Consider the following 26,084-nt stretch of genomic DNA (forward strand, 5'->3'; position numbering starts at 1 on the left):
TGATACAGCCGCGTGTGAGTATAGACTTTTTGCCGTAACAACAGTTGATACGGCCGCGTGCAAAGAGTTAATGTAGTTTTCGGTGTTTAGTTGAAATAATTCTCGGTAAGTTGAGGTAGGCCTTTGTTCAAAGTTTATCACCTCTTACAGAAATTTTTGTATCATTTGGTGGATAGGACGTTCAGCTAGCAGTTGGACGGATCGAGTTGGATGCATTCCCTTTTTAACACAAGTTATGATTAGTGAAAACTACTATATATCTAACGGTTACACAGGTGTATAAAAAAACAAAAAATACCAACAAATTTAAACCCAATATTTATTTTTTGAATTGAAAAACATTGCACATACATTAAATTGATGAATGTACATACACAGAAAACATAATATTATTACAACATTATCTATATTTTACAGAAATACAACATGATATTAACCTGAGGGGCGATTTCGGTTCTATTTAAGGATATGGAATTGTCCTTATAACCTTAACTATTTCACTGTCTTCTGAGTGAACAGCAACCTCAGTTAACCTTAAAATTATTAATTTTAAGGTTAAAGATAATTCTGCTGTCGTCCGGGAGAACTGGAATCGCAATTAACGTAAAAGTCGTTAATAAGGTTAAGGACAATTCCTAACCCTTAAGTATAAACGGAATCTCTCTCCGCACAAAATAGTTGATATTATTTAAGAAAGAATCAAGTTGTGGACTTCATACAGAGGTATGTATAAAGAAAATCTCACAATATGGAAAAATATTTACATTGTTATTCATGTAACATGATTTCTAATACAGTGACACCTGCACATAGGGTTTATACATAAAAAGTTACATTTTCGGTCCCTTTAAGATTAAAATATAGCCCAGTTCAAGAATTTGTCCATTGTGCGCAAACTAGAAATCAATTCCTAAGTAAGTACTTTTGGATTTTATTGATTGGTGGGAACAGAAATGTCATTCTAAATTATAATTGGTTCAAATATAAGGCCTGTTAAATGGAGCATTCTTATTGGTCGATATATTTCTAATTCTTGCCACCAGGGTTTTATAAAAAAATATACATTCCGTACGATTATTCAGCGCAGCGAGAGTTTCTGTATTTACGAAAATGCCGACATAGTAAGTACAAAAATTACATTATTTAGCTATTCAAAATCCTTTTAGTGTCTCTGACCATCAAGGAATAAAATTTATTTATTTATAAGAAGCCTCTGGCGTTGACCGGGTTTTGAACAAGGTTTTTCGAAATCTCATGTAGATGGTGACTATACATTTTGTTGAGAAGGTCAAGTGTGCAAAATTTCATCAATATCGGAACAAAACTGTAGATTTGAATAAACATCAAGCCCGCCCACCACAGACAATCATCTTTATAAATAAATACTTTATTGCAAGAATTTCCTTTAAATTTATTTCATTCTATTGTACCAATTGTAATAAAATTTCATTTTATTCCATTGCACCAATTTTAATAAAATTTTATTTGGTTCCATTGTACCAATTGTATTAAAAGTTTATTTGATTCCATTGTACCAATTGTAAAGAAATTTTGTTTTGTTTAATAAATCATATTTTTATCCATACATTAGCGAAGGGGGCGACGCGATTAGCTTGGGCACATAACGGATATTTTTCAGATGGCTACTCGCGCAAACCACGAGGTTCAGAGGGCATACTGTTAAATATACATACATTAATTTATAACAAATATACTTTCAACTGCAACACTGCAAATGAGTTATGGAGTTGAAAAACACGCTCCATTGTTACTTCGGGGCAGTTGTAAAGCTGCAAAACTGGTTGGAACGCCTCCAGTATAAAACAAATATACGTTTTTTTCTTTTTCTAAATACTAATACAAACATAATAAATTATACAGTATTTTTTTGATATTTAGCAAAAAGAATTATGTTTTAAGTTTTTCTTAATGTCTTATACAGGTAGGCAGATTCTTCTATAGTGACCTGCTGTTAACCCTATAAATTCTTAAGTAATTAGATATAGAAACGTATTTACATTGGAATAATACTCTTCCATAGAAGCGTTAGCTTGTGTTTGGAAGAGAAGTGCGCTGTACATTATTGTGGTTATTTATAAGTAATTGATAATATGATAGGTATTACATGTTGTAGTAAGTATATTACAAACAAATAACACACAAATATATTTAATTAATGCAATAATATTATTATTCAATTTACAAAACGGTTTATTTATAAGCAACTTCTGCTGTGTAATTATAATGACGCGTGACAGCTATTTCGCCCTCTGAAGGCATTATCAAACTTATATACTCGAAAAGACTGGACGATTTCGATGAAAATTTCAAAGATTGTTTTTATTAGTGCCAGGAGTGTTTAGAGAGTTTTTTGAATCGTAGAAGAAGTTGTTGATGCCTGGTGAAGACTTTACGCATTATATATGTTGTTCACTCTAGAACTCCTAATTGATGACTGAACATAAGTATGTTCAACAATTGAATTTGGTAGCTACCTCTGTGCTGTAGCCCCAAAATATGTGATAAACATACTTGGTTCTGCGCAAAGGAGGGCGGTCTGTCTGCTGTTAACAGACCAATTGCCATCTCTAATGCACAGACGCAATGTGGGCATGCTGAGTCTGTTATCTGATCTGTTCTGTATTCCAATGGAGCCTGCTCGAAGTAATCGGTCTGTTAACAAAGGATTGCCAATCAGACGGACTTTGCACAGAATCGAGTAGGTTTATCAAGTATTGCGAGGCTCCAGCCCAGAGGTGGCCCCCAAAACCAATTGTTGGGCAAACTTGAAGAATCTGCTAGCCCTGTATAAGACGCCCAGTTTCTTGGAAGCCAGATTTAATCATTTTTCATGAAATTCAGAATTCGACGATAAAAAGGTGGTGTAGATTTTACATAACAGCTAGGTATTTTTTAAAGTATCACACAAATAATAATTACAGACATGATGCAAAATAATTAATAATACAGAATTCTTGCAAGATTATATGGATCAACATGTACAAGTAGACGCAATATACACGGATTATAGCAAAGCTTTTGACCTAGTGAATCACGACATATTATTACGCAAGCTTATGCAAATCGGAGTCCACGGTGATCTTCTCAGATGACTCTCATCTTATGTATCAAACCGTAACCGTCCCATCAGGTGTGCCTCAAGGATCTCTATTGGGACCGTTACTATTTAACATTTACATCAATGATATAGGCCAATGCTTCAAATACTCCAAAACATTACTTTACGCAGATGATATGAAGGTTTTTTATCCTATCAGATGTACTGCTGACTGTCAAAAAATGCAAGAGGACCTAAACCGTCTTAATATTTACTGTACACAGCATACCCTTAAAATTAATGTTAAAAAGTGTTTCGTTGTGAATTTCACACGAAATAAAAATATCATTATCAATGAATATAATCTGAACGGCTCAATATTAATCAACAAAACAGAAATCAAAGATTTGGGAGTGACATTGGACTCTAAGCTTATTTTTGATATTCAAATAGACTCAGTCACATCAAAAGCCTCTAAAATGTTAGGATTCATTCTTAGGACATGTAAAAAATTCAATAACCTTAGAACAATGAAAATCCTATATTTCGCTTATGTCCGCAGCTTACTAGAATACGCGTCACAAGTTTGGAACCCGGAATACATATCATATGTGGAAATTGTAGAATGTGTTCAAAATCGTTTTCTACGATACTTCTATTTCCGCAGCTAAGTCACCAAGATTCAGCAGCGTACTTCAATATACCATCATTAGAAGTTCGAAGAAGCTCGGCCCATGTACTTTTTCTTCAAAAAATAGCCAGGTCCGTTGTTGATTGCCCAGAACCCCTAGAACGAATACAGATACGAGTTCCTAACAGACGAACCAGATCAAACATGATTTTTAGCCTCCCTCGATGCAACACTAATTCTACGCAGAATTCTTTCATCTATCGTGCGTCCAACACTTTTAACACACACTATTCACAATTTGACATATTTAACTCTGCACCACACTCCTTAAAATCCCACAGACACTCTCTCGATACCTAACAATAACAATAACTACAGATACCATCTAATACAACCACCACTCTATTAACTTCCTTTATACATACCTCAACCTAACCGATCCCTCTTCATCCTACCCCCTCCCTATTCCCCCCTAAATAACTTGTATCTTGAAATGTAATTTTCATTAGTAAATATCTCGGAATCACTACACTTGTATATAATACCTATGTGGAAACCTGTAAATGGTTTATTTACTGTAACTAAATTATTATTATGCTGTTATTGATGTAAACTGTTGGTATCCCAAATAAAATAAAATAAAAATAACATTTTCAATATTGCTTTCTTCGTTCTTATATGTACCTGTCAAATTATTTCTTCTTATAGTAATAACTTATGCAAACAAATTATTAAATTAAACAATTCAATCTCTCGTCTTCTTAATTTTCGTCCGTTTCCCCCTATTTTTGGACAGAGAATCATTCTCTTTCCCGACACTCTCGTTATTTTTAGCCTTCTTGACCGGAACTGTTTTTTTGGCAGCCTTCTTTGGTTTGCCTTCCGGTATATAAACGTATGAATCGGCCGTCACATCTTTATCTGACAACTGGTAACTTCTCTTTTTTGCAGCGGTCTGCGGCGCTGATTTATTTTTAGACGTCTTACCGTTATTTTTGAGAGTTTTTTCTTTTAATACTTCGGTGACAAATTCATCGTTTTCATCATCGTACTGAGGGGTTTCGGGAGTTTGTTCCCGGGGGGCTTTCGGTTGCTTAAAGCTATTTTTTCTTGCGCTCGTTTTGGTTGCGGCCGGTTTGGTCGTGGCGGCTGTTGGCTTGGTCATGGCTGCCTTCTTCTTCTGCAGCATCTGAAGTCTCAGGGCATTGAAACTGTCGTTGCTAGCGTCTGATAGTTCATCGTATTCCTTCTGTTTCTGCGGTTGCTTTTGTGGCTGACGGGCGGCAGGGGAGAATTCTTCGTCTTCGCTGGTTTCGTCGTGTCGATGGTGATGTCTGGGTGGTTGCCTCTGGTTTCTATCAGATTCAATCTGAAAAAAATTATATATATATAAAAATAAAGCATAAAATCTGTTTAGGCAGCAAAACATACTCATTAACAGTTAGCTTTTGCACCATGAAATTTGCAGTTTTACTAAAAAAAACAATTCAATTATTTTCAGTTCATCGTTTCTATTATATAGCTGGGCAACTTTTAAACACCCAATAAACTTTTTGTCTGACCAGGTGTGACTCCACCATAATAAAGCATAATTTTACAAATATTATTGTTTGAGTTGTACGGTTTGATTACCTCGTCCCTCCGATCCTCTTCTTCGTCCCTGCAGTAGAAGGGGTGGTCGCTATCGCGGCTGACGGAGGCACAAAAGCCGTCCCACAGGCTCTTGCTCTTTATTACCTCAAACTGCTCCGTGAGCTGTGCGATGGTCTCGTCCGAAATCTCCGTATAAACTGCAACATAAAAAAAAGACTAACTAAACTAACCATCACGCCTTTCCGCAGGGGTAGGCAGAGAGGACGGACCGCCAAACAACTCGGTCTTGGCACACTCCTTGCCTCATTCACATTCATACATCGTCTCATACATACTCTTCTATTGTTCTGACTCTTGACATGGCCCGACTCAAGTATCTGATTCACTTTGTCGTGCCAAAAAGATATAAATAAAAATGTATCTGTTGTATTACCCAGGGACGGTTCTTCCCTTAGGTCAATTGGTTTTTGACCCCTAAAATTATAAGACAACAATAAATTATGTGCATCAAAACAACTGGTCTTATTCTTAATTTATTTGAAATGTACTGCGAAACAGCAAAACTGCGAGCGGCGGCAGCGAGTGACGAGCAGTGACATCTATTGCCTCGAATAGAAGCTTTCATTGACAAGTCTACACGATGCACTGGGTCAATTAAAAAGAATGTCCTCGGCTTTGGCACCTTCTGTCCCTATACGCGCACCATAGAATAAACGAGATGGCACTATGTCTTTCGTCAAAGTAAAAAATAGGTACCGAAGAAAGCTTAGGGACTGGAAACCTAGAGCCGCCTCTGGTATTACTCTTGTTTTGCAGTCAATGAAAAGAACAACCAATATAAGTGCGCAATCGGCGCATCTGGAGTGCCTGAAGTAAAGTCAATTTAAAATTTAATTCAAAGTCAAATAATGTTCAAACAATTTAAGGTTTCACTGTTTATCACACTTTTAGACATTTTAGATATTAAAATGTATTCCAATCTCTATTTTTTTTTCAAGGATTCAATCAATTCAAGGATTCTGAATAACCGGACAATATTTGAAAAAACTCCTACTATCAGAATTATAGGCGGAAGATGTTGCTTGTGGAACGATGGAGGACTTAGCTAGAAGAGGAATTGAACCCGCGAAGCCATAGTGGAAACCCATAGCATTTGTCAACTCAGCTACTAACCGGCCAAACTTTTCATTTGTGGTAGAAATTCGTTATTAAGAATATAATTAAAAACATTATACTTATATAAAAATTATGTACATCAGACATACAAAAACAGCGACTCTGAATTCTTCTGATGTGACAATTCAATTTGCAACTTGAAAGGAAAAAGCTATAATAATATAGTTAATTTTTAGTATAATCTTTGGTAAATTAAAGTTGGGTTGTTACAAAATCGGTCAGATTTAACGACTATCAGTGCCATTTTGAATTTTTGACATTTGAGTAGTTTCCGTTAAACGTCAACCCTTGACCTGTTTTTGTGATCAGAACAAGCATAACGACATGACCGTTATGCTTCAGAGCTGATCACTATTTGATCACAAGCTGAAACGGGCCGAGAATCGGAATTTAATAGGCACCATTCCAGATGACAAAACATTCATACAGATAATTATACATTTATGAAAAGTTTTATTTTCTATTCAAATATAAAATTTCATTCAATACCGAAATACCTTGTTGGCTATAATCCAAATTTTTTTGCACAGATGCGTTAAAGGTTAATAAACTTTAGACCGTTATATATCAATAGATTTTAACAAGTTCTTTTTTCCTCAATTCAGTTATTGACACAGCTGTTCAAAGATGCTAGTTAAATAGATCATTTCGATGGCTTAGAATTTAAATATTGCATCTCCATAAAACATAATATTGAGAAAACTGAGTTTGAAGGTTTGCAAACCTGGAAACTTTACATTTTGTGACATAAAAACAATGTTTTTAATTACTTATTACAGTATATGTAGTTTCTGTAAATACAATATATTGCCATCGATGACTTTCATTTAGTGTAAAGATAAATATGTATTATTGTTAAGGAGATACAACATCTGTACTCATAAAAAACAGTGCATGCAGGATATACAATATATTTAATCTCTGTGACGGTGGGTTTAGGAGATGCAATATTTAAATACAAAAAATATAGGCTACGTTTCAGTACTAAATTCGTTTTTGATCAATATTGGAGATACAATATTTAAACTCTAACCATTGATTTATTTTATTATTTTCTTTTTTCAATTTCACTAATATTATGTTATTTTTTCCAGTTTATCACTTACATTTTCCAAAAAAAAATATATATATAAGTGAATTCTTACTTATAATATATATTGATAAGCAACCAAGTAAACAATCAATATGTCAAAATGTATGTTTCCCAAATAAGAAAGCAAAATTTACACGACGTTGCTAATTCGTCTTCCACCTGATCAAACAAAGGTATATTTTTGGTTCTGGACCTTGGGCATCATTGTAGACTAGAAGTGGCCAGCAGGTGTGTCCACTTTGCCACAGGGTAGCATGGCCGAGCGGTCTAAGGCGCTGGTTTAAGGCACCAGTCTTTTCGAAGGCGTGGGTTCGAATCCCACTGCTGCCAAAGATTTTTTTTTAAAAACTTTTTAAAACATTTTTTTTCAGTTCCTATATGAATAAAAAAAACCTTAAAAATAAATGATTGGATTTTTTTACGTGAACACTGCACAAGAGTCCCAATTGCTCCTCACTGCCTGGAGCCAGTGGGATTATGACATCGCAATCGGGGTATGTTGTGAGGCCGAAGAGAGTGGAGGAGGAAAGGAGATGAGAGAGAGAAATATTGGGAAGTACCTGGCTATTCATATCTGGTCGCCAAATATGGCTGAATATTGACCGGGGCGTCCACACATCATAAAAGTATTTTTATCTTTTTTTTTCTATAATGCTTATATGTGATTTATTCATCTTTGGAAAGATAAATAATTATTCGTAGTTTGTCTCAAATACATGACTACAGGGATAAAATTTTAAAAATTGTCAAATTTTATGATTACAAATTGGCAGTTTTTTTTTATTGGCAATTATTGAAAGTTAAAAAATTATTTATATATTTTTATTGTATGAACGGTATAAAAAGTAAAGTGACAATTTTCTTACTAAATCCCTACACAAAAGGAATGTGTTTTCTAAATGTCGAATTCCTTTAAAATTACGGTTGTTTCCAGTCAAAACTTCCCGGAAGTTTATTTGTTAATATTTTCGTGTTTAATATAAATATTTAATTTTTTTATAATATCAATGATTATTTCAAGTACGAACATTTCAATTATATTTCTATCCAGTTTCTATAATAGTATTTATTTTTAGGACAACTCAAAAATAAGAAATATGTAGCCGATTTTAGATAACCCGGGAGCATTCTGAAATTCCATGAAATTTCACCGTGTCGTTGGGACTCGTAGGTAAAAATGTTTTAAGTCCTGAAGAGTTAATGCTTTACATTTTTTAATCTACCTGATGCGAACGGGGATTGAACTCCGATATAATAGAATGGGAGGCAATAGCACAATCACTCGACAACATAATTTTTATTGTTTATCTAAGCTGACTTTTAACACCTCGTATGCCGGGCCCGCATATGCGCGGCCCATACAAATTTAAAAAAAAAAAAAAAAAAATTTATATGCGATTTTAACCCTAATGTACAAAGAATTTGTATGGAGAACAAGGTCTTAATCGCTTGAGCTATTCTCGTTCTTTACGCATCATATTTCAGAAACACTTGAAGCTTCTTCCACATCTAATTTTAAATTTTTCTGTGGGATGCCAACTCAACCAAAAATAACGGTCAAAGCAGGTCAAAGTGAAACATCGCGGTTCTATTTTAAAGTGCCAAAACGAAGTAATTTATCAATAAAACGTAAGTAATGTTTTTTTTATACATAGTTTATTGTTCACGGCATGTGTTTCGGTAAATTTAAAATACGAAAACTCAAAATAACCGACAAAATATTACGTCAAAGTATACGCCATGTTTTCGTGATAAAAATGTTCGTTTTATTTCTAGCTATGTTCCATCATATATTGTGTGATTTGCTTTGTTTCGTATCTCATTTTGCAGATAAATCAATTGAGAACATATATCACAGCCTTTGATTTGTCCATATTTAGTTAATATTTTACAAAAAATAATATTCTAATGTCCTCCGCGCTAAAAAAGTGTCCGAGAAATTTTTTGACGTTTCTCCATCAATATTCACGTAAATATTGCCTAATCTTATAAGGATTGTACATTATTATGTAAAGAAAACTATTGAGATTGTGTATAAAAGCCCTAGTTTCGTCAATATTTAGTTAATATTTTTTAATTAAATAAATACGAGACATCGGAAACCTGCACAAATACACGTGAACTGTTTATATGTATGTGTGAGAGGCCATCTTGAAATCATATCCGCGCCTGCGTAAAACGCACTTCGATCTGCGCGCGCAAATATGAACGATTTTTACAAATTCAAATTTTGTATGGGAGCTACAGGGTTCTTACAAAATACATGATTTATTAGAAATATTTATTTCTAATAATATTTATTAGAAATATTATTTTTTATTTATAAAAATGGTAATAAATATCACAAAATTAGATCAGTTATATAGGGTGTGCAAAAAAGTACTAACAAACTTTTTTTTTGTTTAGGTATAAAATATTTATACGCGTATTGATTTTTTTTCTTTTCTTTCTGTCTATAGGAAACCGACCACGTCGTTGCGGAGTTCTACGGATTCACTGATAGCGAGGATGAATCCCTCGCCGGTGATGTAGAACTTCCGTCAATGGTGGAAATGGATGTTATGGATGGAGGATGAGTTGGAGCCTTTGGAGGAGGGGGAGGAGGAGAATCCAGAGGAGCAGACCTTCACCTGGTCCGAGGATTTCTCCACCTTCACGGGTCAGCGTGAGCATTATGCCGTCCTACAGCCTGGCCCATCACCCGACGTGTTCCCTCCGACAGTCGCTACATCTCCATATGACGTCTTCTTATGTGTTGTTGTTTATGGTTTTGGTTATTTGTTGAATGTGTGTTATCATTTGTTACTTGGATTTTGTTATCTGTGATTGTAATTTGGTACTGGTTGTTGTTATTTATGGTTTTAATTATTTATTGAATGGGTGTATTTGTGCATTATTTGAATAAAAATGTTTACTGAAACAAGTGCATTGTGCATCTTTGCATTGTTTGAATTTTCGTTTCCATTCATTGTATCTTCCACTTTTGAGGAGGACAGAAACAGTGTCTAAAAATTTGAATATTATAATAATAAATTTATGTATGTGAAAAATGATTTTTTTCGCAGTCTCTCGACCAAAGATTAAAAAAACGTGTTTCATGTACCTGTTCTAAAACTGAAATAAATATGATGAAATTTTTTTCTTATTTATTTTTGAACCACACAGTATCTGAATTTAAAAAACGCATTTAAATAAATAAATAAATATTAATAAAAAAAATATTAGAAAATTTTATTTTTATTCCCCGAGTCATGATTTTTTTGTCACCCTGTTCTTTCAAACACATCTGTATACATGGGCTGGCCGCCATTGTCCGCAACCGAATTCAGAGCAATGCAAAAAGATCGCGAATTCTTCTAAGGTAAACTCTTACTTCTTTCATTATTTTTGATATAAATTGATTGTGGACATAATAGATTTGAGGTATCATCAGAAAGATAGTTTTATCTACATTATTTTGGTGTAATTTTTATAATATTTCACCCAAGAAAAGTGATGAGAATTTACTTCGTAAGAAATGTCAAAATTTTTACGTCCTAATGAATAGTTTTATTATTAGCATTATTTATTTACAGGTTTCTTGTACAAAATAATATTATTAGTAACAACAGTTGTATAAACTACCGAAATCTGGAAGAATTGTTATCATATACTTATAAAATACGCAACAAAAAAATTTTAAGTGGACACTTGACGTTTGATTTTTTTTTTGAATAAATGAAAATATTTTACATTTTCAAAGAAGTGTCAATGGCATTACTTCTTCGAAAAAACCTTTGGATTATTTTTTTTCACGAGGGGTGTCTATTCAGGTTTGTGTAGAAATAAAAAAATCAGTTAATTTTCTTATGAATATATTTTTTTTACATTTGTTTGCCGAATGGGAAAATTTTTACACATTTTTTTTGTTAAAGTTAGCTATTCTGGGAAAACTTGTAACAATATTATCATGTAATATATATGAATAATAAGATACATTATCTGATAAACAGAAAACAATCGCAAAATAAACAATTTCTTTGTTTTTAAACGGATGTTTGACCAAAAGGCAGGAGAGTAATTTGCGCGCGGTTTTTTTCAAAAAAGCTTGGAATTTCCGGGCATACAACAGGTTAAGCAATGATAACAATAATCAATGTTATTTATAATCATTACCAATGTTATCTGCAAAATATCGTTCATAATTTTATTCATGTAATATTATAAATAGATTTAGACTTTCCCGTGATAAAAGTTTTTTATGAACTGATAATAATGATGCATATAAACAAGTTTTCGACGTTCAAAACAGTTGGGGTGGTAAATTCCAAAGATAATAGAAACAAAGAGATGTGGCATGTAAATGTATCGACTGTTGTCGAGCTATAACCAAACTGCATGAACTAACAAAGCGGCCAATTAGAGTTATGATTTTGGTGTGTAATTTGCAGTAATACGGGTGAACAATGTTGGTGACAGTTTTTTGAGCGCAGTTTCATATCAATAATGGTTCACATCAACAATAACCTTGAAAATGAAATGAAAAGCACGCCTCACCATTCTGCGATATCTTCAGGTCTCTCGGGCAGGACTCGAAAGGGTCGTACTTGAGCTGCAGCACCAGATCCATAGTCCCGGCTCCGCTGTGAGGGTCCTTGGCCGTCAGCGGGAACACCAGCTCCACGCTGGCCCCGTTCACCGAGTGGAAGATGTGGACATGGGAGGGTTTCATCTCCTGAAATAAGATCACCAATAATATAATATAGAGATATAATTCCATTTATTACAAAATTGAGCCGTGCGGGAAATTCCCATTGGGTTTTTATACTTTAAAACCTGTTGGTAGTGGTTCCATGATATTGAAAAATGAAAATTCAACACATCTTTAAAAAGTGATATAGAGTCATTTAAAGTGATGAAACAAAAACTAGGTTTAATAATTACCTACGTAACCTATTTAACCTGGTTTTTGTTTCATCACATTTCATGACTTTTTATAACATTTTGTAGGTGTCATTTTTGTCATTTTGATTCAAATCAAGAAGTTAACCACGGAAGAATGAAAATGTAAACCTCTATGAAACTGTTGTTCCGACCGCAATTTGAAAAAAAATTTATGTATTTTATATGAAACGACAAAAAGTGAGATGACAATAACGTTCGTAATGAAATCGTCTAATAAAATGTGTGTATTTTAATATATTTATTCATTATCTGTAATTTTAGTTACAAAAAACGTAAGGTTTAAATTTTTTATGTTTATTTCTCATAATAAAATTTGAAAGCGTAACTCATCACCTTTCAAAAAGCGTTTTTAGTTTTCGGATACATTCAGAAATATTCCATTTATTAGGATTTTATTGCAAAGTGGAAATACTCCCGACCTTCTGACAGAATACGCCAGAGGCCTGAGGGGTTATTTACAACCGTCATGTTTACATAATTTTATTATCAATTATTAAGATAAAAATTTAGTGCATTTTTACCATGTCCCGCCTCTTTCAGTTTGATTTTGTAATTCATTTCAGGTGTGCAAGATTAAATTTGCGGTGAAGAGATTCAAGAAAATAGCTTACATTATTATATTTTTGGAAAATATACAGTTTTTACGTAAATTTGTTCTAAAACTGAAAAAAATCACATTTAACATTTCTGATATAAAATTCGTTGCTTCTATTCTGAAACTATATTGAAACCGAAGTTTATAAGTGGAACATAACGGAATCAAACGCATAAAAGACAAGAAATGTCTTTAACCCATTGGCCTCAAAAGACGCCGTCCCGGCGTGTGTACGGCGATGTGTCTTAAAATCAAACGACTGAGGGTCTGATGTCTGTCGGCTTAAAAACGAAAAAGGGATACATTATTGACATTTGTGTTTAAAATTTTAAATGCCAATCGCTCTGTAGATAATTAAGCATTCATTTCGTAGCAATTGGCAGGACTCCGTTGGTACAGTTTTTTCCTGATATTTACGATTGAAATTTTGTTATATTTCAGCGTCATTGATTTTTTTCAAAATGGCGTGTGGTTCGGGAATTGACAAGCTTGTTCGTAAAACGCGTGGTGGGCGGCTAACATCAGCCCAATTTGAAAAAATATATATTATGGTAATAAGTATGATAAATGTAATACTTTTCTTAATCCAATTATAAAAAAATTAAAATAATTTTATATTCTCGTTCAATCATATTATTATTATTATTATTTTTTAAACTGTTTATATTTTTTACATACCTTAATTCAATGCACAAGTAAATTAAAAAACATTGTTTCGTTTGCATGTTTAGTTTAAAAGTTATGTAAGATTTAGTACACCACTGCAGATTTAAAACTTTGGTACAAAATTAATTCGGACGTGAAGGACAATTTTTTAGCTAAACAATTCGGAGGCCAATGGGTTAAACAACAATAATAATGTTAGTCCCTGAGGACTGGTCAAGTGGTCAGCTCTAGCAAGCTAGATGGTGGCATACAACAAGTCGGTGTACAAAGCTCAGCACTCTGGTCTGAACATGCGAATACCGACAAATTATAGGGCTTGATTTCGGGGGTTTAGGATCATATGGACCTATCTACAAAAACATATTTTCTTAAACGGCTGTGTGTACGAGATAGAGCTTCGCGTCACTAATAAATATAATTATGGCATTACCGAAATCAAGCTTAACTCAAAACCCCAGTTTTTGTAGATAGGCCCTTGTGATCCTAAGCCCCCGATTTTGCACTTTCAATTAGTAAAAAAATTATTTATTTTTTTACTAATAATGCATACATCCATTTTAATTAATAGAAGTGTTTAAAAAAAAAAAAAAATTTTTTTATGGTTTGACTGAGGATTGAACCTCCTTTCTGGGATTGGAGTCAACTGCGCTAACAACTGAGCCAAATCCCAATTGGGCAGGACCGACATAAATTTCGTAATTAACTGCTGTAATGTCATCCAATTTCAGAGAAATGTGTATATGTCCGCGTGTATATGCATGATTTCCACCAAAAGTTGATAGAATGCATTGTCATCAACAACAAGTCTATCGGCCGAGTTTCAGCTAGATCGGATATCGGGGAGTGGGTTAATTTCCGCTTCCAAGATACAAGTGAGTAGTTACAAAATTACAGTCAGCAAGCGCAAGCCGCGCTGAATACCATTTATGCAAATCAAGGAAGAGATGGAGGAGGCCTAATCGAGATGTGATGAAGGAACGGAGACAGTCAGCATAGCCCTCTAAGCACTCAGGCCTTAGAACCATCACGGTATCCACCAATTGTTGGTATGTATTTTAATATGGAGCAAGAAGATGGGTGACTCACCTTGAACTTCTCTATCTGCGCCTGCCGCTGGTGGTGGGCTACCAACGCCACCTGCAGCTGGCGCATAAAGGTGGTGGTCATGGGCTCCAGCTGCGCCATGGCGTCCATGCAGAAGCCCAGGGGCAGGTGATACTTCTTCAGGACCCAGTTGTTTGTATCTGAAATTACAATTTTTTAGATACAGCATGTAATTCTGTTTTTATAATCGTAAAAATACATTTTGACAATCAGCATCCAATGGTCATGTTCTTACACCTGTTCACAATTTTATTAAAAGCTGAAATAGACTGAGGCGATTTAACCTAACCCTACCTAAAAGTACCTACCATTCTACTACTATAATCAATGTTTTTTTTTCTTTTCTTTGCTTTATTCGTGCAGGAACATAAATATCTCGTCATCATCATCAGTTATTCAAGATAATACATTATGTTAATTACACTTCATTGACTATTATTACGCCATCCTAATATATAGAATCATGAATGAACATTTAACGGATAAAACTATTAATAGTTTAAACAAACACCAAAAATAAAAATAAATTTTGGCAGCAGTGGGATTCGAACCCACGCCTTCGAAAAGACTGGTGCCTTAAACCAGCGCCTTAGACCGCTCGGCCATGCTACCCTGTGGCAAAGTGGACACACTTGCTGCCCACATCTAGTCTATGTTGATGCCCAGGGTTAACAACCAAAAATAGACCAACATTGTTTGATGAGATGGAAAGAAAATACCTAGTGATGCTATGTAAATTTTGTTTTGAACAGCTGTTTCAATAACTGAAAAGATTAAAAAAAAACTTGTTTGAATATTTTAAACTATGTAACTAACTAACCATCGCGCCGTTTCTCCACAGGAGAAGGCAGAGAGAGCGAGAGAGAGAGAGAGAGAGAGAGAGGCTTTCACATTCATACAAACATTTGTCATACTACATGCCCAAACCACCTGGGAGTCCCTTTCTTGCCCTTATCTGAACCACTTAATTACACTTACACCAGCCTTGCATTCTTTCCATTTTTAACAAAGTTTTACCACACATATGCCTCAGAGATCTCATTTCTATATATTCAGTCTATTTATATCCTCCCTCCGCCAGTTCCATTCCTCACAGCCACACATCAGGGTTGGTATAAGCATTCTATTGTGGACTGGTAGCTTATTTGATTTTTTTAATATGTGATTACATATCCCAACTATCCAGAGTAAGTGCGTGGCCTGGGTTAGTCCTACAGATGGAGAAGTCTGCTCCAAGCCCTGGCAGTACCTAATTACAGAGCTCATTTATGCGCCCAGCGCCTATATTAAATGAAAATTCCATATTATTATCCAGAAGCGACAATCGAACCTATAGAACTCGACCACAGGTCATAGAGATTTAGAATTAACCACTCAGGCATTTGGGTATTCTACAGCACAAACTGAGATGGACTGAATAAAAGTCTTTTTTGCTGTTTGTTTTTGGGGTGTTATGCCGTGTTGCGCTAACTCCTTCTTTAGCCGACGTTTCGGACAGCGTTGCAGTGTCCATCATCAGGGAAGATCCGGTAGATCCGAAGATGTGGATACCGGATCTGCCCTGATGATGGACACTGCAACGCTGTCCGAAACGTCGACTAAAGAAGGAGTTAGGGCAACACGGCATAACACCCCAAAAACAAACAACAAAAATGCTTTTGGCCGTGAGAATCTAAAAACTTACCTGAATAAAAGTCATTCTCTTTTGTATTACGGTGAGATATATGATTTAAACTGTATTAGAAAGAAAGCTTAGTATTTACATTTAAAAGTTTACCATAGACGCACCTGAAAATTTTGAAATAATTCCAAGAAACAACATTTAGCATTTCAAAAATATAATATGTCAACATTTGCTAATTTTTTAAAATAAATATTTTAATAAAAAAGGAAAAAAGTGTACTGACAATAACTTTTATATTACCTTGTCTAATTGAATATATTTTTTAGTTTCGTGTCACAGTTAACACAACATTGGTAAGTGACTTTAAAAACATTTATTTATTTGCATTCAAAATATTCATATATTTAATTGTGTGTCGATTTGTAATACATACTAAAATCTGAAAGAAGCTTTCGTCTGCTTTCAAAAACAGTATTTCATTTTGGTATACATTCAAAAACAGTGAATCTATTTGAAAATTAACGTCTTCCGGGAATATTTCAAAATAAATTCAAAATCTTAAAATACCCGAGGGGTTTAGTACTATGATCTAAGTTTCCGATAGACAAAGCTGCGTAAAAAAACTTGTTTGAATTGTACTTGTTTATATTTCTTTTTTGTAAAGGGCTCCAAAAATTTTACCTGCAGCAGACGCTTTTGGGCTCAGGGCCGGACTTTTGCTTGGCTTCCTAAAAATCGGGTTATCATGCACTGATTGTTGTGGAGAGGGTAAGGAGATGGGGGAGAGGAAGTTTGATCTGGTCTTGGTTCCGGAGTTAGAGGTTGTGGGTGTGAAACCTGGCTTGGGCAAATAAAATAAATTTTGCTTTACACAGTCAAACTTGTTATATTCTCCCTATAGACATTTCCCATTTAAAGATTCATTTCTTTAACCCATTGGCCTCCGAATTGTTTGGCTAAAAAATTGTCCTTCACATCCGAATTAATTTTGTACCAAAAGTTTTAAGTGCAGTGGTGTACTAAATCCTTCATAACTTTTAAACTAAACATGCAAACGAAACAATCTTTTTTAATTTACTTGTGCATTGAATCAAGGTATGTAAAAAATGTATGCATTGTTTAAAAAAAAAAAATAATATGATTAAAAGAGGATATGAAAATTTTTTTTTTTCAAAAACCAATTTTTTTTCTTCATTTTTTTATAATTTGACTAAGAAAAGTTGTACATTAATCATACTTATTACCATAATATATATTTTTTGCCATTTGGGCTCTTGTTAGCCGCCCACCATGCGTTTTACGAACAAGCTTGTCAATTCCCGAACCACACGCCATTTTGAAAAAATTCAATGAAGCTGAAATATAACAAACTTTCAATCGTAAATACCAGGAAAAAATTGTATCAACGGAGTCCTGCCAATTACTACGAAATAAATGCTTAATTATCTACAGAGCGATTGGCATTTAAAATTTTAAACACAGATGTCAATAATGTATCCCTTTTTCGTTTTTAAGCGGACAGACATTAGACACGCCGGGACGGCGTCGTTTGATTTTAAGACACATCGCCGTACACACGCCGGGACGGCGTCGTTTGAGGCCAATGGGTTAACGTATTCATTGACACAAAGTCTATTGACGTCCTTTTTGAGGCAATGTGATATGTATATTTGTGTCCCAATGAGAACAATTTTGAGTTAAAAAATTATGCAAATTTAAATTGCCAAAGTAGTGCCCGATTATTGTTTTGTTGAAAGTTTTTAGGGTGGCTGCCCTGCGATCAGCTGTACGGAGCGGGTGAGATAAGGCGGGTAGAAAGGACGGGTGACAATACGGGGGGAAAACGAACGGACGCACGGTTTTTTTGGAGGACGATTAGGCGGCGCTGAGATTGGCTTGACTTTTTTATTAATTAAAACGTAGACTAGTTGAGATGAGTTCCAAACGCGCCATTGGGGCGATTGAGTATATGCGTTGCGTTTTGCCAGACAAATTTATATAAAAGAATGAAAAAGAGCATGCGGATACCATCAACCGATCCTTCGGAGAATGAAGGATACAGACTTTCCGTGTAAACTAACCAAACATAAAACAAACGTTTTGATTCCTGCGCGAGATCAGTCTGTTCTTTGTTTGAGTGTTCGGTGAGATTAAAATATACAATCTGTTATTTGGATTATAAAATAGTTATATTTGTGAGTGTTTTTGAAGTATAATTCCTTGGAGACTACACTGGATTACCAAGCATGCTGTCAGGGTGACACAAAGATGAATCCTCATTGTCCCCGCGTAGCCTGCCAAACGTTCAATGGATGCTGGTTAATTGAGGATGGCCTCGCGCACTCCTTCCCACGAATCTCTACCTGGAGCTAACTCATTCGGATTTTGCGGGGACCTGTCGTTCTGCTCACCGCTGGCGGACTCTCTAGACACCCTCAGACAGGACAACATGATCAAGGTTCTTCAATCCTTTCACACATTCTGCCCTCCTTGCCTTAGCCCCATCATAGCCCTGGTGATTGACAAGGGTCCATGCTCATCAGACATGACACACTTCTATACTATGTACTTGATAGAATCAAACCCAAGGTTAACAATTTTTATTATTGATTTTCATCAACTTCACAAAACACATGTGTCACGTATCACAAACCTACGTTTCCCGGCAAGTGTCCATCAATGATTTTTACTGTAGTTGGCGTGTTCAAAGAACAGTTCTTTTTTATTAAATAAACACGAAAAGTAATGCACACAGTTTATTAGGCTTTCAGCATAACAATATTAATCCACGCACCTGGTATCTTGGCAAAGTTGACGGCGTACTCTCGGGACACACCGTCGAGGGTGACGTCGTAAGTGGCGACGCACAGGTCATCAGTGATGCAATTGACCTGAATGCCAAAATGGCGCAAATAGAAGTCTCGCCGCTCACGCATCTTGGCTCGCTTGTTGTGAAAGACAACCTGGAACAATTACATTAGAATTAAAAGACAAAACATAAAGACAGTCCTTTTTGTTCACAAAAATTGAGTAATGATGAGGCAGAATCGTTCCCGTTCTAGCGTAAGCCATCAAGCTATCAAAAACAATTGCATTTGTAACTCTAGACTTGGACGAGCTGCATCACTTTACTTTGAATCCCTAAAGGGTCAGCCCTACGCGGGCGCAAATGGATCAGTCCGCTTCGTGCGCTGAATTATACATAATATCTAACACATCGCCCTTGAGATTATTTCTCAAAAAAAATGGCGCTACACAAAAATAAAAATCATCCAAATAATGTTAATGTAATATCCTCGATATTAGTGTAAGAGCTCACTCATAGATGGCACTAAATATTTGTTCGCGCAATATATAGGGGATTGTTAGGTATGCATCCACAGGCTTAATGGACAAGTGTAATGTCAATACAAAATCCTGCAAATGTCCTACCTACCCTTTTACCCATCCCCAAATGTCACCATAATAAAATGATTGTTGCGACACATGTAAAATCGGACAAGTGGTGTCAGTTGCTCATCAGATTTCGTAGTGATAACTAATATCAGACAGGGCGATTATACATATATTTGTGAAGTGAAATCAACCAAAACTCCTGGAGACGTGTGATAATCATCAGCGGGTGAGTCCATCTTTCCTGCATTCCAATCTGGGCTTATCTTGTGCTCCAGAAGTCCAGATTTATACCGTTTTGACTATTGCACTGTCCATCGGGTTTGTCGGATGCATAAATCGTCCCATAACCTATCATTCGGTGTAGTTTGGGACTGGTCCTTTGGGCGTGTGGCATAGGGCTTTGCTCTGCACCACCTCTAAAAATATAGTGGAGTCGCAGCTTCGCGACACCAATATTAGTGTGTTTAGGTTACCCATAGATGGTGTTTAGCTGTCGAGTATTGTAGAGACCGAGGGTATAATAAATATGGTGGGAACTTCAAGGTCCACATCATTCCAACCGCCTGGTAATTAAGATATCGGAGCTCATTGTCAATCCATCCATCCATCACATTAAAGTCCAACTGTTTGTGAGAAAACCGGAGACACAACAGTTAACTACAGTGATCACTACATAGTCGTCTGCTCACCCTAAGTATACAGGTATATTAATTTTAAAAAGCCTGTAAAATTCAATAGATACTGAACCGCTGAGAGACAATATGACTCGCACCAATCCAGAAATATGTATAGTACTCATCGTATCGTTTCATGAGGTTCCATACGTTTGCGAGAATGTGAGATAAAAAGACAGACGGAGAAAACAACACTGAATGCCTTTTTACTACGTGAAAAAAGGTTTACTGGTTTTGACGAGGGGTGCCAATATTTTAGTCATCGTTTGGCTCAAGGCTGGGCCAGAAACCCTAATATATAGATGATTGATTAAGTTACCTCGCCGCCTAAGGAAGAAATCTCATCGCTGATGGCGGCCATGTTCCGGGGGTGGAACTGGCGCGGCTGAGGAAGCCGACTCCGCTGCAGCTGGAAGATGTAGGCCTCCATCTCCTGGTGCTTGTCCCGCAGCTTGCGGTTGTCCTCCAGAAGCTCTTCCAGTTCGTCATCCTGCTCCGGTTCCGCTGGGAGACAAAGATAGTCATTATCAACCAACTCTAGCAGTATCTAACTAAATAGCGGGGGTATAGACTATGCTATAATACATGATTAATAATCCTAAGCAATCTAACTTAATCTAGGCTCTCAGCATCAACCCTTTTGCCGTTCGTCTGTAAGGTTAGGTTGCCCTACACCAACCGATTTTAGCATTTTATATTGGCTGATTATTTGTTATCCTTAGCACATAGAGATTATAATTTAATACGAAAACAACAAAACGTGTTTATTTAACACATGAGAAGTCTAAATACGACATCTTCATTAATTGACGCATTATTTCAATATCAAAAATTATCTTTTAAACATAAATAAATTCGCACCCCGCCACCATTATCATTTAAGAAGAGATTTTAACAAAACTTATACATACAATAGTAAAATTACTCACTACTCGCGTCTCCATACAGACCTGTATGTAAATGCCTTAATGACTGCTAGGCCCTTCGTACGTAGAGATACTTACAAGATTCAACTGACTTTTGATATAATGGCATACAGAGCTCCGGGCCAAAAAGGCCCCTTTCTCTTTCATCATGAGTTTAAATTATGATTGTTGGAAAATACTGATTTAGTTTCAGTGAAAAATTATTTTCAATGGTATTTGACTTCATTTAGGGGGTCTTTAAACATTACGTAATATTTGTTTCAGTATTTTATGTTTAGTTTTAATATGTTCATCGTACTGGGCGAGACAATTGATAGACGCGTTTTCATGGGTTGGAATGGGCGAATAAAAACATTCCGCGAGACTTATGATGTGGTCTTTAAGGAGAGGAACTTCAGAGTCCCGGTGGAGCTGGGAAACCCTCATCCACTTGGGGCTCCCAGGACTGTGCGAATGGCTTTATTTTGAAATGTTTGTAGTCTTTTTATTTGATATAATTTCGTAGGTTAATTTCGGTCTTATCGTGGATTTATATATTAAGAGTTTATTTCTTGAAGATAATTTCTTATTTCTTTTGCATATCATGGGGTAAAGGGCTGCTAGGGTTTTATTGGCTGAGTTTAAAGTTTTATTTATATGCTTTTCCCAAGTTAATTTACTGTCAAGGGTAACTCCGAGGTATTTAATATTTTTTTTCCAAGGGATGTTTTCTCCGAAAGGTTATACTGTGATACAATCAGAGATGTGCAAAATGGGTACCCAAAACCATTTGAAATGCAAAATGGAAATGGGTCAAAACTTTTCCATTTGAAAATGCAAAATGCAAAATGGTTTTTAGAAATGCATTTCAAATGCAAAATGCAAAATACCTATTTTCAAAATTCATTGAAAATGCAAAATGGTTTCTCAGGTCAAACAATTAAAATGATTAAAGAATTTTTCAACAATTATGTAATTTAATAATGGACATCAATGTAGAACAAATATATTACATGATGGTAAATCCAAAAACACCACGACTACAGATTATGAACCACAAAAAATTTGCGCGGGACTAATGTTGCCAACGTAAAAACATAGAAACTGCTATCTAACATTTAATATTACAGCGTCATGGGCCCATGTTCAGTATTTGAATCAGTATGTTTTGTAATGGTATCACTCAATTGCCAGGGCTCCTACCAGGGAGCAACTTGACACATGGAAATTATCTCTCATAGCGAGGTTGAGGACCGACTGATATTTGGGGCTTATGAAAAAAAGATGAGTGGAGATAGTAGGAAGAATGTTGCAAAAAAGCATTTAAAATGGAAAATGCATTGAGAAAAGCATTTAAAATGCAAAATGCAAAATGGTTTTTAGAAAAGCATTTAAAATGCAAAATGGAAAATACCCATTTTGCATTTTGCATTTCCATTTGAAATGGATTTATTTGAAATAAAGCACATCTCTGGATACAATCACAAGTAGCCTATCATCATGCTACTCTTTAAAGCTGGTTTCTATTATACTGAACTTGACCGTTTGTGGCTCTAGCGACAAAGACAATAATATTGTTCTTCTTTATATTTACAAGCATAATAAACGAAAAAAATTGTGGGGCATTCGTGGCCGAAAAGGAACTTTATGAGAAAGATGTCAAATTGACTTTTCTTTCCAACCTCAATCCACACCTTGTCCGCTAAATCCTTCCTAACACACTCCGACAAATTAAAGTTATATAAACATAAATGTTTTTCCACTTCCAAAACACATTCAAATCATGTTCCGATAACATTTCTGTCAAAAGAGTATATTCAAATCCAACTCGTGTAGCATGCTACCACTGTCGGTAGCAAGCAACTGACGTCAAACCCGCAGTCAGCGCGTTGCATCGTGTACGAACACTAGCAAAATAGTATGGCGGATAGTCACGAGCGGCGCATATTTCAATAATTTAGGAACATTTATTATGTTATATAAAACCCTTGTCAGATGCCAACTTGAGTATAACTCTACGATATGGTCTCCATTTTTCAATATTCATTCAGATAACATTGAAAAGATTCAACGGAAGTTTCTAAGGTTCATAAATTATAAATTGCATATTCATATAGAAAACATAAATTACAATTACCTCTTGGATAAAATGTCTCTATTGAAACTTTCAGAAAGAAGAATAAGCACAGATTTAATACTGTTACAAAGAATAATACATTTTAAAATTGACTGTCCCGAATTACTTCAATGTATCAATATCCATGTTCCCAAAAAATCATGCCGACATTTCTTACCTTTTTATTCCAATAACACCAGGACACTAGCTTACCAAAATTCTCCGATTCCGAGACTTCACAATCTCGGAAACAAATATTCTGATCTGGGTGATATATTTCATTTGAAAACTAATCAGTATAAATGTTGTATATTCTATCACTTTTATTCTTCTAGACAAAAATAGACCTATGTACACATATAACTTCTCCGCGTCTACTATTTTGTTTTGTTGAATCTTTTAAATTCAATTATATGCGTGAGGATTCATTTTTGCCATTATGTTTACATACTTCTTTATTGTATTAATTTTTAAGTGTTTACTCTGATACAAAATGCTTGTATTTTTTTTTAAAGAAAAGCCCACTAGGGCGTGTAATAATAATAATAAATAAATATTCTTTATAAAACTCGAGTCGCTTATTAGTATCTCCGTGTACGAACAGCCTTAGCGTTCATGGGAAAACAAATGGATGATGTGAAATGTGTATGTAAACGGTCATTGTTAACTAAATAAATAATCAGACAACATAACCTAACCTACACAACCATGTAAAATGGGTGCCAAAGCAGGTAGAAGGCCCAGTGAGATCCACACCATCATTAATTATTACTTTGGTACAAAAGTTATGGCTGTGAATTTGATAAAATAAAAAGGTAATCTTTTAGAGTAGGTATCTGGACAAGCTTAATACGAATATATATTTTTTTAACAACTTAATTCCGATAAAATGCAAGTATTTACGTCAGGGGAGACGGTACGTTTTATCAGTCAAAATTTGAAATGCGTGGTAAACAAACTGAAAGATGTATAAATACAACAAAAGTTATTTTAAAACAAAAATAATAAAGGAAAACAGATAAATAGCAGAAAACGAAACAGTAAATACATTCTTTGGTAAACTTGTCAAATTCCGCTGGAATACCAATTCCAAAACATTTCAAAAACAACACATGGTTTAAACTCTATATAAATATCTAATGGAGACAACTATTTAAGTCAGGGGTTGAGTAAATAGGTTTTTAAGGTTTAGTTTGGGTTATTTTAATAATTTGTGCGTATTTCCCAACATTCAAATTTAACTTAGATTGAGAAAAAAACCCACCACCAAAATAGTTATTTCTTGTAATAATTAAGTTGAAACCAAGTGCTATTTATATATTTTTGCAGAGTGTAGCCAAGATTCGACAAGTTTATCCATTATTTTATGATAGATAAACAATAATCAATAATGTAGGCTATAGAAGACACATAAACAAGAAGTATACAATACAATAATAACTATTTGTTTATAGTATACAATTCAAGATCTGTTATTTTTAGAAATTTGGTAGTCAAACTTACCTTACAGAGTGTAGAATACACGAATCGCGGTTTGTTTAGTGATTAGTTTTTAATATTTTAGTTGTCAAACTCACCAGCTCTGTTTTTAGGATTCTTCTGCTTCTCAAAGACAGACGTTATTTTTTGTTGCCGTCCAAACATGTTTTATCAGAACTTATTTTACAATTTGTTATCTGTGAATAAGTAATAGTTCTTCCAGTAATTTAGTTTGACAAGTTTGATATTATGTTTTGCGGTTTTAAGATCTGACCATTCGACGGTTGAGATTTGAGATACACAATGCGCGCGCAGTTTCATAAAAGACTAACCATAGACTAACGATGTCTATGGACTAGTGATGTTCACAACGGAGATATTGATTATTATCGAAACATTTTCACAATATTGATGGTTCCTATTTTTATTCTGATGTAGAACTAGCATTGACCAACAAAATCTAGACAGGGCGTGTAGATGTTAAAAATAACACTGAAACCAAAATGTTGGTTCCAAAAATTGTGTTATGTAAATTAGTTAATTAATTGGTTAGCAATTGCTTATTATGGGAGAACATTGAAAAATAATAAATATTAATCAAATCATAATATCTTTTATCTTATTACTAGTGAAATATATATAATATATATATATGTATATTACATATTGTAAATTTTTATAAATATAAATATGATTTAAAAAAAAAAAAAATTATCAAAAAGAAAGTCCATCTCGCAGTCAAAAGGTCGCAAGACGCATTGGTTTTTTTTGTTGGAGTGCAAGAAGAGATTTGTCTCCCAAGATATTATGTTTTCTATACGAGGCGACGGAATTAGATGGGGAGATTTGTTATGATATTATTAACTATTGATGGGCCAAATTATTCTACTGAATTTGTTAGACACGCCATATATAGAGTTGACATATCGATGGGGACTAGTGATTCGGCATGATCGAAACATTTATATTCGAAATATTTGAATCAAAATATCAAAGGAATCGATATAATCGCCCGGAGGAGTTCAGCGAG

General features: G+C 34.8%; 1 protein-coding gene and 2 non-coding genes across 3 annotated transcripts; 1 reads left to right on the forward strand and 2 right to left on the reverse strand.

Moving 5' to 3' along the window:
* Positions 1–317: 317 nt before the first annotated feature.
* Positions 318–25,331, reverse strand: LOC149411035 (uncharacterized). Its single transcript, XM_089647097.1, has 7 exons — positions 25,153–25,331; positions 20,874–21,058; positions 19,279–19,447; positions 14,843–15,000; positions 12,088–12,265; positions 5,322–5,479; positions 318–5,058 (listed from the first exon to the last, which is right to left on the reverse strand). Exons 1-7 carry the CDS (start codon positions 25,217–25,219, stop codon positions 4,435–4,437), a joined length of 1,539 nt encoding a protein of 512 aa, XP_089503223.1. The 5' UTR covers positions 25,220–25,331; the 3' UTR covers positions 318–4,434.
* Positions 7,800–7,881, forward strand: TRNAL-AAG (transfer RNA leucine (anticodon AAG)). Its single transcript has one exon. It is a non-coding gene; the product is annotated as a tRNA-Leu (tRNA).
* On the reverse strand, positions 15,391–15,472 carry TRNAL-AAG (transfer RNA leucine (anticodon AAG)). Its single transcript has one exon. It is a non-coding gene; the product is annotated as a tRNA-Leu (tRNA).
* Positions 25,332–26,084: the final 753 nt, after the last annotated feature.

Source organism: Hesperophylax consimilis, chromosome 26, assembly GCF_061612785.1.
Source record: "Hesperophylax consimilis isolate HC1 chromosome 26, BYU_Hcon_1.0, whole genome shotgun sequence".
Classification (NCBI taxonomy): Eukaryota; Metazoa; Arthropoda; class Insecta; order Trichoptera; family Limnephilidae; genus Hesperophylax; species Hesperophylax consimilis.